Below are 14400 nucleotides of genomic sequence, written 5' to 3' on the forward strand. Positions count from 1 at the left end.
TCTTTTCCCTTTCCACCATTAGTTGGTTGACATATAAGTCATACACCTCCTCACCTCTCACCTTGAGGCAAACTTAAGTACTCAACCACCTCCCTCCTTAATTCCCCTCAAATCCATGGTTCCCCCATCATCCTCACCCTACTACCATCCCCACTCACTCAACGACAGCCCCTCTTCAACACACTCCTAGAACTCCACAAACTTCTCCATGAATAGCTAAGATTATATCGAAGATGTGCATAAAAAAAAAGAAGTTAGGGAAATACCTTAAACCAAACATAAACCTTATGATTATGTTTGAGAGTTACAATGGGAGGAAAGAACTTTAGAGGAAGGATTTGAAGGGAAAGAGATGACTTTAGAGACAAAAAGTGGATATAGGTTGAATTTTGCTAACGTTTTTCAGTCTAAAAATTAAACAATTAAACCAAACATTTATTCATATAATATTTCTTCACCATCTTACCTAGTTCAGTTTGGATTGATTTTTAATTCCAAAGATAATCATATAATTAAGAAGATAAGTTTAATATAGACTCAAAATAGATTTTAAAAGATATGCTTTTAAGGTGAGGTATTTTCTCATAAAATACATGTTAAGTTCAAGAGGCGTGTTATCTAAACACATTCTAGTCAATAAAAATACAACATCTTATCATAATATAAAAGGAAAAGGTTATGCACACAAATCGATAAACATAGTATATGATTAAAAAAATAAAAATCAGTATATTTGTGCAACTTATGTTCAAAAATTGTGTTTATATAACATTTATGTAAGTTCAATGATAATCATATCTCATGAGAGCTTATTAAAATATGACATAGTAATTTATAAAATTGTGATAAACATTCTTTTATTAATTTACACTAATATAACAATTTATATCAGCAAAAAAGTCCATTTAAACTTAAAATAAGTCAATCCAAACACATTCTTTATACCCGTTTTTAAACATATACAAAATAACTTATTTACGCAAATAAATAATTTCTTGCTGAAAGGTCTTGGTAGTATTCCTGAAGTCTACTCTTAGTATCATACCTCATTCACTAAGACATGTAAAAAAACAAAATAAAATACAATTTATTTTGCCTAATATTTTGTTTGACTGCGAAGTAAATAATCGAACTTGGTTCTGCCGGACAATTCGTCCAAGCAAAGTTAATTATCGATGTTTTCTCTTTAGGCCCCCATGTTTCTTTTTCCCCCTCTAGATTTTATTTTTTTGCCCTTTAACAAAAACTTCGATTTCTACGAACCGGATTTTAGAAAAAAATCGGTTCCTGTTAACCGAATTTTTCCTGAATTTAAACTAGAAAAAACTTCGATTTTTATGAACCAAAATTTGTATCAAAGACAAAATTGTAATATTTGAGGGTATGAGATCCTAACATCTTAATTTTTTTTGACGCAAGAAAACATCTTAATTATCCACTTGTCTTGTAATCTTCATTTCACCTTAAAAAAACAGTGTTCAAAATTGGGTTCCACATTGCTTTATTGCGTAGGTAACCAAACACTTTCTTTGCTAGAAAAATAAAAACGAAGGAAAAAAAAGTGAGTGTTTCAGAGTTTCTCACTCACTCTCAGGTACAATTCAACATTTTGTTATTTTTCTGAATATTATTATTGGTTATTCTAGGGTTCAAAATCAGTTATGATTTCGTTTCAATTTAATCTCCAATACACAATTCGATTTGATTATTTTTATCAAATTTAACGGTGCAGAATTTGAATTTGAGATGAATGTATGAACTTTAAGGGTTCATTGTTAGAAAGGTTTTGCTATGGCAACAGCAACATACCCACCACCACCACCTTATTATAGACTTTACAAAGATTACTTGGAAAATGATGACTCTGCTCCAAAGCCTCCACTGCCAATTGAAGGAACTTACATTTGTTTTGGTGGAAATTACACTGTGAGGATTTTTTAATTAACCTTATGATTTTGATATTACTATTGTGATTTTAAATTGGATTAGGCTCTGTTTGGATAAACAACTTATTTGCAGCTTATATAGTTATATGTTAGGAGCTGTTTTTGTAAGCTATGTTGGAGAACTTATGAAAACAAAGCTGAGACAAACTTATGAAAATCGTTGTAAGTTGTTTTCATAATTTCTCCTAGACAGTCTCACAAAACTTATGTTTGTAGATAAGGTCAAATAAGTCAATCTAAATAGGGCCTTAAACAATTTGCATTGTCAATGTAAATCAATTTTAAACCTGTATCCGATGAAAGCCATGATTTTGCCACATTATCATACTTTTGTAAGTGTATTTTGATATTGAATATTGATGGCATGATATGGAAAAACGGAGATCTCTCATTGTATGGTAGTGTGAAACTGATTTACACGGATAATTTATGCCCATTAAGCTCTCTTAAATTTACGATTACATTTGAATGAGCGCTTTGTTGGAGTTTGTGGAGAATAAAATTTTGCCTCTTATTAAGGTTAATTTAGTTTTTATATGTTTTTACTGGCATTTAGATTATGTAAAGAACAATGAAACATTTTTATGATTTTCGAAATCTGTTTTAAAAGAAGAGGGCAACCGGTGCTATAAAATGATTTGCTATGGCGGGTTTAGGGAAGGGTCAGATCAATTGTAAGTGTGTTTCTGGTTGGCTTGAACCTATAACATCCTAGTCACACAACACAACTCTAATTGTTTTTGAAAAATGTCTCCTTTCAAAAGATGTTTTAGTAAGGTCATCTAAACACGAGTTCTAGTTAGTTGGTTGGTAACTTGGTATGCTTTTTTAAGGGTTATGATTGGGTGCCATATTGGAAAGGCCGAAAGGGAAGGAAGGATAGTCTCTCCCAAGCAAGAGTTTATGGAGGGGAAAGGTGAGAAAGACTTATGACTAATATTTATTTGTTTGAGAGTAGTGTAAAAAGTCAGAATTGATTTAGGAAATTTTTCGAAGTCCTCCAAAGCTCTCTAAAGTTCTTCCACAATTCAAGTTTTAGTTCCCCAAATTGAGCGGTTTTAGTCCAACAGAAAAAAATTAAATCCTGTGCAAGGTGGAAGGAAACCCCCTTCCTCCTCTTTCTCCCGCTCCCTTCCACCTTCAAATCCCCAACAAACCTTAAACGGATGAATTGGTGAGGGTTAGAATTTGGGCTGTTGCAACAGGGTTTCATGTAGGTTTGCTATGTAGTTTTCCAAATGTATACTTATCTGTTTGTGTTTAAATTCCAGGATCTCATTCAGGTTATAGCATGTAAGTGTAATTAACATTTTTCTTTTTCATTATTTTTACAATAGACCAGTGATGTTCTACCAAGCTTGGAAGAACAAGGGGTGCGCCAGCTATATTCTAAGGGGCCGAATGTTGGTAGGCTATCTTTTGCTTTATTAAACTTTTAATGCTCAATTTGGATTGATAATGTTATGAAGTGACCATGTGAGTCGATAAAAATAGTTTGGTTTTCTATTATGTATTTCAATATTTTCCATACTTTGCTGTTGTATGTTGTGTTGGGGTGACCTTTGGGATGATTCTGGAACTTACTTTCTGTCCACATGAATGCTACTTTTAGGTAACCTCTCCTTTTAGGTAACCTCTCCGTAGATTTATCTTTCACATAGTTGAATAACATAATGATTAACTTGTATTTCACTATGTTGTCAAAAAAAAAACTTGTATTTCACTATGAGAGGTTCAAACTTATATACAGGAGAGATTCATAAAATAAGGAAAATAAATATCCTAATAAATAGGGAACTAAATTTATCATAAATTTTTTATTTTTTATTTTTTTTTTGAACTGCAAAAGAATTTATTAAAATACACTATTAAGCACAAGAAGTGCAAAACAGGTAAAAGAAGTACAAACAAATGGCCAACCATTCACAGTGAAGTCAACACACCAAATAACGAAACACCAAAGAACAAGGGAAAAACAAACAGCTACTGCAGGAAACACTAAATCTATCATAATAAATAATAATCAACACACATTTTCAGCTTTAGTGATCTTAGGATATAATAAATGTTGTAACCTTCAAGATGATTGTATAGTCTAGACTTATCACAAAAGTCAATACATGGTGTCAAGTCCTCTTTTCTCTTTCTTCTAGCTTTTAGCTTGTTTATCAACTTTCATTTACATCAGTTATTAGAATTTAACTGTAGGAAAAGATGATCATTATGTCACTAGCTTAGAATAGATGCGGTACAAATTACAACTTTTAACACACCTTTGGTTCCAAATTCTGGTGATTAGCCCCTTCTTTAATAGGCTTGTATATGATCAGTTCAGCTACTGCTAGTGATTCTGTTTATTATTATAACTTAAGTGGATTGAATTCTTGTGTAAATAATCATTGCTTTGTAAATATACTTAGAACTTACACCCATGTCATAATGTGAGTGATTGGAAAGATATAGCGTTCATACTGTATTTTCTTTATCATTAAAAGTTCCTCTCTCATAATTTGATTTTATATAGATTTCAAGAAGGAACTGAGATCACTTAATAGCGAACTCCAACTACACATTTTGGAGCTTGCTGATATTCTTATTGAGCGGCCATCCCAGTATGCAAGAAGAATCGAAGAAATTTCGACTGTATTCAAAAACCTACATCATCTTTTAAATTCATTGCATCCTCATCAGGTATACATATACAATTATATATACTTGCCTTTCGTTTGCATGCTTCTTTCTTTTTTTCTTTTTAATGGAACTTTCATTATTATATCATGTATTTAGGCGAGGTCAACACTGATTCACATTATGGAACTTCAGATAAAGCGCCGCAAACAAGCCCTGGAGGACATAAAGAGGTATGTAATACATTTCATAATATTTTCCTTAATACCATAGGAACTCTTGGGAATCTTTTGTTCTGGTGCCAACATATTGAAATGTCCTCGCTGTATTATTTGAGAGCAGTTAACAATTTTGTTGGTCTCACAATTTTATCATACTTACCATCATTAAAATGTAAAGAGATTAATTAATGCTATGATCTGCTTAAGTCGTAACCCTTGATTTAACTCATGTCATGTAATGTAGTGCTTCCACTTTTAGAGCCATTTTTGATAAATTTCTCACAAAGGAAGCTTTTATGGAAAAAGAGCTATTAAAAGAATCTTGTGATGCCTGAGTTTTTCAAAAAAAAACTTTGTATGCATCTCAATTTTCTTAGAAGCTCTCTATTAACTTCTTCGCATGCATCTATAAGGTTGTAAGGGCTTTTCTGTAAGTAAAGAACCACATACTTATTTTAACTGAGAAATTTCTATTAACTAGAAACTAATCCAAACTAGGCGGTAGTTGGTTATTTACCACCAATTTAACTCATTTTCATACCTAAAAACATTAAATCGTCCATGTTAACATGTGATTTTAACAACCATGCTTACAAATAGCATTCATTTGTGAGAGAATCCTCCCAACTTTACAACCATAATTCATAGCATCTGATTTTTTATAACTCCTAGTTTTAGTATTTTAAAAATAGAAGACAATTCTCAGTGTATCTTAGTTAATACTGAGTCTGGTAGGTGAAAAAATGACAAAGGGTTGTCTATTTCTTCTATAATTTTTTTATTTTTTTATTTTTTTATTTTTTATTAATGATACACAAATAATCCTTTGTTGAGTGTTTTACCTTTGATTTTCCATCATCTGTGTGACTTCTGTATCATATAGGTGAAAAAATGACTAATGTTTTGTAACTTGATTTGTCTAATTGATATATGCAACCTTTCTCTCCCTTATTTTTCTAGTTTTGCCTTGGAAAAAATAGGTAGATATTGCTTCTCTTATACTTTATGTACATAATCGATATGATGTTTTGTTACATTCATGTCATTAGTCTTTCCTAACATACCTTTTCATTTCAGGAGGAGAGAAGTAGCTCAAAGAATTCTTAACGAGTCCTTAGCAACACTCGATGGTCATTAGGGCATTCTTATACTTAATCCGCTATGCAAAATAATCTTATGTGAAATTTTTTTACCCTTAGTTTTGTTCCAATGGTCAAAAGATTGAAATACTTGACTTATGCGGTTTCCCTAAAAAATGTCATGTCATATGACTCTTCTTAATGAAGGCGTTAGATTTAGAAGCATGTTTATCGTAGTGTATGGAGTCTGATTGTTCTTTGATTTATGAGGTAATATATCACATGTTTGTTTACATAGCTAATTTTCCTTCCTCACTGCCTTACACACCCCACAAATTCGGTAAATTGGTGGTCGTGGTCCAAAAAAAATGCATATTTAGTTTGAATCTGAACTGTCTGATCTTGATAAAACGGTCATCAATGTCCCAATTGCGTGAATGTGTGAAATCTTGACTAAAGTTTCAATCACCTATCGGATTGTAACATCCAAAGCAATGGTTATTGAGACAGAATCTACAAGAGTACATTAACCAATGGTTATTTCACCATGTATCCAAAAGAAGCAAGGTTTCTATTACTTGATGAGAAAACCATGGTTCCTAATCACACTATATAGGCTCAATTTACTTCAAATTTTTGTATACCAGATTATTGAGTTGGTTTGAAAGGCCCCCTAACTTCGTATGCAGGTGGTGTTGGTGTAGTCCTAATTAATTAGCCCCAAAAATAGATAATGTTAAAGCGCGTGACCTATACCCAGTTGTTGGGGCAAGGATCAAGCCCTAATGACTAGGTGGGCGTGATGGTTGCTGCAAAATCCGGGGAGTGAGTATAGGCGGAATAAATCGTCGGTATTTTTATTTTGCATAAAAAGAAATGTTGGTGCAAAATGAAACAAACACCGACGACTTCTCTACTCCGCTTAGACTCACCCTCGGATTTTGCCTTTTGCTCCAACATTTCGATTGGCCAGAAAATTCGAACACTCTTTTCTATTGCTTAATGTATTTATTTTTATTTTAATATCTGCAATAGTTCATGTATTCTTACCTTTTTTTTGTCAACAACTAGTTAGATTAACTCTCTTATTTATCGTAAGTTTGATCTAATAGTGAGGATTTGGGTAGTATGATAAAACTTCTAAGTACGATCTTCAGCTTCATTGTAAACAAAAACAAAACAAAAAAACTCTCTTATTTATTCCCAAATTATACTCTTATTTCCTAAATCAAAATCAACGAATTCTATTTCCTCACTAATTCTATTAACGGTTGCCATGAAAATGATGGCATCACCATATAAAAGTAGAATAAATCTTCTATAGGATACTTTTATAAACAAACAACACATAGATTAAACAATATATAAGATTAGGTTTAGGTAGCTTTGCACAAACCCGCAAGCTTATTAACCACAAAATATAAATTATCAAATCACACTTTCAGGTACTCTTCTTATCTTTGTCTATCCAACTACTTCATACAATTTTTTTACCTAAATAACTTGTGCCCCGTGAGGTACAAGTTAATGTAATTCTAATACCACCATACACGAGGTCTTAAATTCAAACTTGATTGATTGTCTTCATCGTACACATCATATCTATTTTATTGTGTTTTTGGATTTAGATCTTATAATAATTGTATTCGTAAAGAATCCAAACACACTTCATTATGCAATCATTTGGATTCGACCACCATGATACCACCATTCAATCCACAATTATAACCCTACAAACAAACCAAATGAAGCACTGTTACATTTTCAAGTTCAGTCAAATCAATAGACGGGTGGGGTGGGTGTAATAGGGAATGTATCCTCTCCGGTGAATTTTTTAATGGAGTGTCCAGGGTTGATCATGGTCATCCAATTATATGGACCCATTGAATTAATAGTGAATTAGTGGTTAAGATTCCACTGCACATTATATCAATGAAGAGAATCATCTCCCGGGCGAAGTAGGGGTGATATGCATTATTTAAAAATGAGAAACAATTCAAAATAGTAAATTTTAGAACCTCAATGTCATTGAATTTTAAGAAGAAACGTGACTTGGGCACTGCCAACAATGTGTGAAGAACTAAAGCAATTTCAGCACTTAGTTTTTTGTTCAACTCTGGATTGAGAATACCAATAGCCACAAATTCACCATAAGCAGCTGCTTCCTCAGTTCCACCAAAAGATATGGCTATTGGTCCTTCTAATGAAACTGTCACATACTACACCTCAACATAAACAATAAAATAATAAAAAGGAAAGTGATGATAGACTTCACGTGTCTAGAACAAACAAAAAGGAAAATTTGACTTTATTTGGACACCGGTATGACCAATCCGACACGTGTCGTACGAGCGTCATACGAGTGTCGAACACCGACACGTGTCGGATACCGCGATATGTCTAATTATAGAGGTGTCCGTGCTTCATAGCTCATAGCAATCAGATCATTAAATTCATATTATCCCAAAATATTTGTCTTTAATCTAATTAATATATAGTATAACATTTTTTGTGAAAAATAGATTCAATCAAGTTTTTCAACATATTTGTATATAATAAAGTTTTAACCCAAATTTCCCACATATCTTGATCATAAAACTAAAATTTTCAACACTACAAATATGTATATCTATGGAAAATCTTAAACTAATCAATGATTTAGGAATACATACATGATAAATATATGCACTTGAAGTCATGTAAATTAACAATAATAAAGAGAGGCTTGAGATGGGAAAATATTCATACAGATTGAGGGTAACCCAATATGTTGGCAATGGTAGAGTTGAGTTGAGAGAGTATGGAAGATACATCTACATCATCAAAGCTAACGTTTGTTGAAAGTGTTAGAAGAGGCATCTTCACTTCAATCTTTGCTTCTTTTTTTATCACACTCTAACATGGCAAAAATTCCACCACCACACAGCTTTTATCTTTTCATTAGCTTTGACCATGAATATGGTTGATCTCTAGAATAAAATTAAATTAAGTTTTATTTAAGGATATTATTGAATCTATATATGGAATATTTTCAATGGTTGAGAATATTATATTGTACATTTCTAAAATGTTACTAACATCGGTTCAATTATTGAAATAACATTAATTTATGTCACAAAAGTGACATTGAAAGAATTCTCATTTTTTTTTAAGATGAAGTGACAAACACTACATGAAAAACTCACAAATAATTGTGAGGTTTTATGTTCAAATCTCGGTGAAAATGTCTAACCTAACAATATTAATATTGTCAATTGAGTTGAACATTAAAATTTAGGATGAGAATTTCAATTTTTTTATCACATACTATTGATTTTAAAATGTTGTCATTAAGTACACAAGTATAAGAGTTGGAGTTTTGCTTAGGGTGTTCATATCCGAACGATCAATCCAAAAGTAAAAATCAACTGAACCACGTGCATTTTTTGTGACGTTGCAAAACACTAATAATTTTTATTGAATATCAACTAATGTGATGTTGCAAAACACTAGTAATTTTTATTGAATATCAACTAAATTTATTACACATACATATGTGGTACATATTCTTTGAAATGAAATCACTTTGACTACAATTCTAAATTGCATATTATTCTATCTCTTGCTTCCTTTACTTCAGCTTTGAAGGAAGTTGTGTTCGATTCCCACAGATGGTGATTCAAGTGATTAAAAAAAAGCTTTGGAAGAAGGTTCTTATTTAGTTTATTTAATCTTATTAACTAAAATATATAAGTATTTATAATAATGCAATTTCTTTTAATCATTCCTTACAACAACAAATAATTCCAAGACATAGTCCTGTATCAAATCCCTGAATTCTGCACCTATCACGGCAATCCAAATGTAAACATGTCCCATGACCTAAACATTCAATAGGGGTTCAAACTTGGTGTTGGTCCTTCTACAAAAAAAAAAAAAAAAAAAAAAAAAAAAAAACACACAAATTCAAACACCTTTTTAATGTTAACAACATTATGTACAAGTAAACAAACCTTCTTTTAAAGAAAATTTGTTAATTGCATTGTATGTTATTATATGTTAGAAGAAATAAAACTTAAGGTGCAAAGTTCATAATCATATGTTTCTTACCCGAAGCTAGGACCAATGAAGTGCATAAAAGTCCCAATATTGGGAAATGTGCATTGCCATTTTTTTGTTGTTGATGATTTTATCTTAAAACTCTATCTATTATGTGTATGTTTGGTTTCAATTCTGGAGCATCCAGAATTGATTCTGGACGTGTAGAATTGATTCTGACTTGTTTGGTTTTTCAAAAGTAGAATTGATTCTGCCTCCATAATTGATTCTACTTGAAGCTAGAAATCGTAGCTTCTGATTCTAGAATTGATTTTTACACTCAAATTTTTTGTTCAACTCACTTTTTCATGAATATATCCAAACATAAACCACTTCAGCTTAAAATCAATTTTGGCCAGAATCAATTTTACAGAATCAATTCTGCCAAAATCAATTCTCTCCGCCGCAGAACCAAGCACACGCTATATCTTTTGTTCTCGCAATATACATAGTAAACTTCAAGTTCATTATATATAGTACTCGTGATAAGAATTTTGAAAAATAAAACCAAGAAGAAATAAATAGAAAAAGAGAATATATATGATATTTTTTGTCTAGAAGAATTGACTAGACAAATCGAAATTCACACATACAAACTATAAAGTTTTAAGTTCGATTCCAAACATTATCGGTGGAGCTATATTTACAACTACAATACAAATAAATTATAAAAACAAAGTAGGGTACACATGCAATTGCAAGATTTTAGGTTCGAACTCAGGTGAAAGTTGCTCGCTAGTAATTTATCAACATTCACAGTCGAAACCTTATGGACAACACACTTTTTAATTTTTAAAATATATATTAATAAGAAATATATATATATATATATATATATATATATATATATATATATATATATATATATATATATATATATTCAATATAATTACGCTTGAATAAATCTTAAGTATTTTTTTATTCATGCATGATATATAATTTATCAATAATATTTAAAGAAAAACAATTCTATGGGTATATGTATGTTAGTATTAAATCAATATTTATCTATTATTTATTTATTAAGTAATAATTAAATAATCATGTGTAAAAAAAATTATAATCATTTATTATATCAAAATTTAAATTAAAAAAGGCAAATGCTAAATAGTGCCCCCGGGGCACTCTTTAAGCACTTAAATAGTAACTTTTTTATTGAAATTTTATTGGAATGCGTAAAGTCAACGCATTGAAAATTATAGTTTTAACTTTTTGAATAAAAAATTTCTTTAAATGGAATGCTTAAAGAGTGCCCGGGGGCACTCGTTAGCAAGACCCATTAAAAAAACTCGTATATACTAGTACTACACGACTAATCACGAATTATGCATTTCATATGTTCTTACATGTAAATACCCAAAAACTAGAGAAAGCAAATGGAGAAAGAAAGAGGCAAATTTTAGCCTTACATGTCTAGAAAAAGTATCAATATATATGCATGATATTTTTTTTTTGGATAGACTATATATGCACGATATTAACTTATGCAATTTTTGTTAACGTATAGGAAAGTGACGATAACATTACTAAAAAGCGTATAGTTTTCCTTTTTCTCGTCAAACATCTCAACTCTCAATTATTTATTACTCTTTTATAAAAAGAAATTAAAGATTGGTATAGGTTTCTTTTTTGGTACAATTGCTATGCTTACGTTTCTTTTTTTTTTTTTTTTGGTAAAGATGCTTACGTTTCTTTTATTAAATACTCCCTCCGTCCCAAATTATAAGGGAAAAAATGCCATTTTTTTTGTCCCAAATTATAAGAGAAAAAATCATTTTCAAGAATGTTTTTTCCTTATTTTCATAAAATTAAATGCAAATTGCATTTAATTTCTTCTCTCTCTCATTTTCTCAATAAACAACAACCAATAAAAATTGTTTTTACATCTTCCTATGCAACTTATTCCAAGGAAAACCCACAAAAACATACTTCAAATTCTCATGTTTTACTTTTTCTTAATAAGTGTGATTTTTTTATTTTCCCTTATAATTTGGGACGGAGGGAGTACATTAATAACTAATGGAACTATAAGCAAGTTAGACATTGATGAATTTCATTCCATAGAGGTGTGGTTGGAATTAATCTATCATTGAGTCATAGTATAGTTCGATGAAGCTTTTCTTCTTTAGGTAAGTAGTGGTGTCATGAATTGAACTTGGGACAACTGATGAGTGATGTTTCTCATATAATAACTAATAAGGGATATATTAAACACATTTTGTGTCTGTTAGCTTAACTCAATTGGTAGAGATATTATTATTTTATATGTGAGAGTCAGGGTTCGAACCCCGGACACTCTACTTATCCATCTTAAAAGGTTGAATTTCTAGCCACTAGGCTATGTGACTCAAAAAAAAAAAAGACATTTTAAAACGCGTTAGGTTTCCAAAAATATTTATATGTATCAAGATATTTATTATATTTTTTTGTCATATTTTTCTTATCTCGTAGTCAAACTTTAAATTATCAGGGTCTCTTTCTTTAAAAGCCAGACGAAAAATAACAACCAAAAAAATATACAAATCACTTTCCTACTTGATGTGATTCAATTTTACTAATATTGCCCTCATTTTATAAATCTCTAGAAGAGAAACCCCTCGGCCTTAGAGCATAATGAGGAGTCTAAAAAGAATTTTTTTTTTTTTTATAAGATCGAGTCTCATTTTATAGTCCTCATTTTCTTAACTTAATGGGCCTCTCATGGATATTCAGGCGCGATCTATTACAACTTTGAGATCCACATATCTCGCTTGGTTTTTTTTTCTTTTTTGAGGGCCTAAACATTGCTTCTTTTTTTTTTTGATTTCAGGCCTAAACATTGCTTTACCCTCTTGATTTTGACAAAGAATATTAATTAACACCTAAAAGACGTGTAAATAATAAATATATCAGTTTAACTAGTTTAGTTCACTGTGAAGTCCTCTAAGTGAAGAAGACAATTTCTCTATAATTAATAGAAGGACTAAATGTAAGTGTTAAGAATATGAGAGAATAACAAAGAATAGTACCAATATGTAAGTGTGAAGAACAATGAATTGGTCCAAATGGTAAGGGTCTTGGTCCCCTTAAGTATGTGGTCAGGGGTTCGATTCCTGACTTATGCGTATGGAGAAAATTCGGTTGGGAGGGGAGAACCCACCTTGTTTTCCCCGACGGAGATTAATCATCGCTTACGGTAGTGGAAACTTCGTACCAATATCATGGTAACCAAAAACATAAATAGACTAAGAGTAAACAGAATGAGATTTCTAATCAAAAATATATTAACAAGTTTGAAGCAGAATTTTACATGAGATTTCTTGTTAATATATTTTTCATTACATAAGGGCGGTGGAATTCTTTATTTTCCTCCATCTATATCAGAATGAGATTTCTAATGACATACTATTAGTTTAGGTGATAGGTGATGTATGGATTTCAATTATAGACTTGGTAATTGATGTCTACAACATAAATAAAGTATTCAAAAATAAATTTGGCGAGTAAGGTATCAACTATAAAACAATTTAAAAATACAAACAATATTTCACAATGACATGTAACTATTGAACAAAACAATTATCGAAGATATTGGAAACATTATTAGAGTGTAACTCTATTATATTAAATTAAATAAAAGAGATTAAGAATGTGCGTAAATTAATCATTAATTATGATTAGATGGTTGTAATCCACCTTATCTTTATCTTTGAAAGAATGCTCTTCTGATCATCCTTATTGAAATATGGAAAATATTTAGCAACAATGGTACAACAAAGAGTGAGAAGTGAAGATTTTTCATATCGTTCAAAAAGCTAAGTATAGCAACATTAGATTACAAATGTGACTCATAATCATAAGTTAGGCGGAAAGTTTTGTCGCTCACCGTTAGGGCCCGTTTGGTGCACAGGATAAGAGACAGGATAGGATAACTGTATCATATCCTGTTTCAGTCCAGTGTTTGGTGACACAGCAGGATATGATAAGTTAATCATGTAGCTTATCATATCCTGCCTCTCTAGTTAAAATTCTTATCCTGAATTTGAGCTGGGTTACCAGCAGGATAGGATAAATTATTTTTTTTACTGATTTATTCTATAAAATATATTTTAAAATAAAATAATGAAAATTAATAAAATATAAATAATAAAATAATTTGATAGTAAATTAATAATAAAATAATTAATTTTTAAATATACATGTGATTTTCTCACAAGGGTAATTTTGTAATTTACATAATCTAGAAAAATCAAAATTATACTAAAATTACAATATTTTAAAGTAATCTAATTATTAAAAAATCGTAAAATATGGATATTAATTTAAATTTTATAAGAAATTAAATATAATTATTTTGCAATGGTATTTTTATTATTTACGTATGAGATATATCATATATTTATTTAGCTCATCTAACATGTATATATCATTGGGTTATTTATTTGATCATGATTAATATAAAAAATTAAA

General features: G+C 30.5%; 2 protein-coding genes across 2 annotated transcripts; one reads left to right on the forward strand and one right to left on the reverse strand.

Moving 5' to 3' along the window:
* Window positions 1–1447: 1447 nt before the first annotated feature.
* Window positions 1448–6167, forward strand: LOC123888029 (mediator of RNA polymerase II transcription subunit 7b-like). Its single transcript, XM_045936978.1, has 6 exons — window positions 1448–1594; window positions 1733–1926; window positions 3284–3353; window positions 4471–4637; window positions 4734–4807; window positions 5873–6167. Exons 2-6 carry the CDS (start codon window positions 1792–1794, stop codon window positions 5931–5933), a joined length of 507 nt encoding a protein of 168 aa, XP_045792934.1. The 5' UTR covers window positions 1448–1594; window positions 1733–1791; the 3' UTR covers window positions 5934–6167.
* Window positions 6168–7223: 1056 nt separating this feature from the next.
* On the reverse strand, window positions 7224–8952 carry LOC123888030 (macrophage migration inhibitory factor homolog). Its single transcript, XM_045936979.1, has 3 exons — window positions 8623–8952; window positions 7893–8093; window positions 7224–7604 (listed from the first exon to the last, which is right to left on the reverse strand). The coding sequence occupies exons 1-3, from the start codon at window positions 8731–8733 to the stop codon at window positions 7554–7556; spliced, it is 363 nt and encodes a 120-aa protein (XP_045792935.1). The 5' UTR covers window positions 8734–8952; the 3' UTR covers window positions 7224–7553.
* Window positions 8953–14400: the final 5448 nt, after the last annotated feature.

This window comes from Trifolium pratense, linkage group LG6 (genome assembly GCF_020283565.1).
Source record: "Trifolium pratense cultivar HEN17-A07 linkage group LG6, ARS_RC_1.1, whole genome shotgun sequence".
NCBI classification, from domain to species: Eukaryota; Viridiplantae; Streptophyta; class Magnoliopsida; order Fabales; family Fabaceae; genus Trifolium; species Trifolium pratense.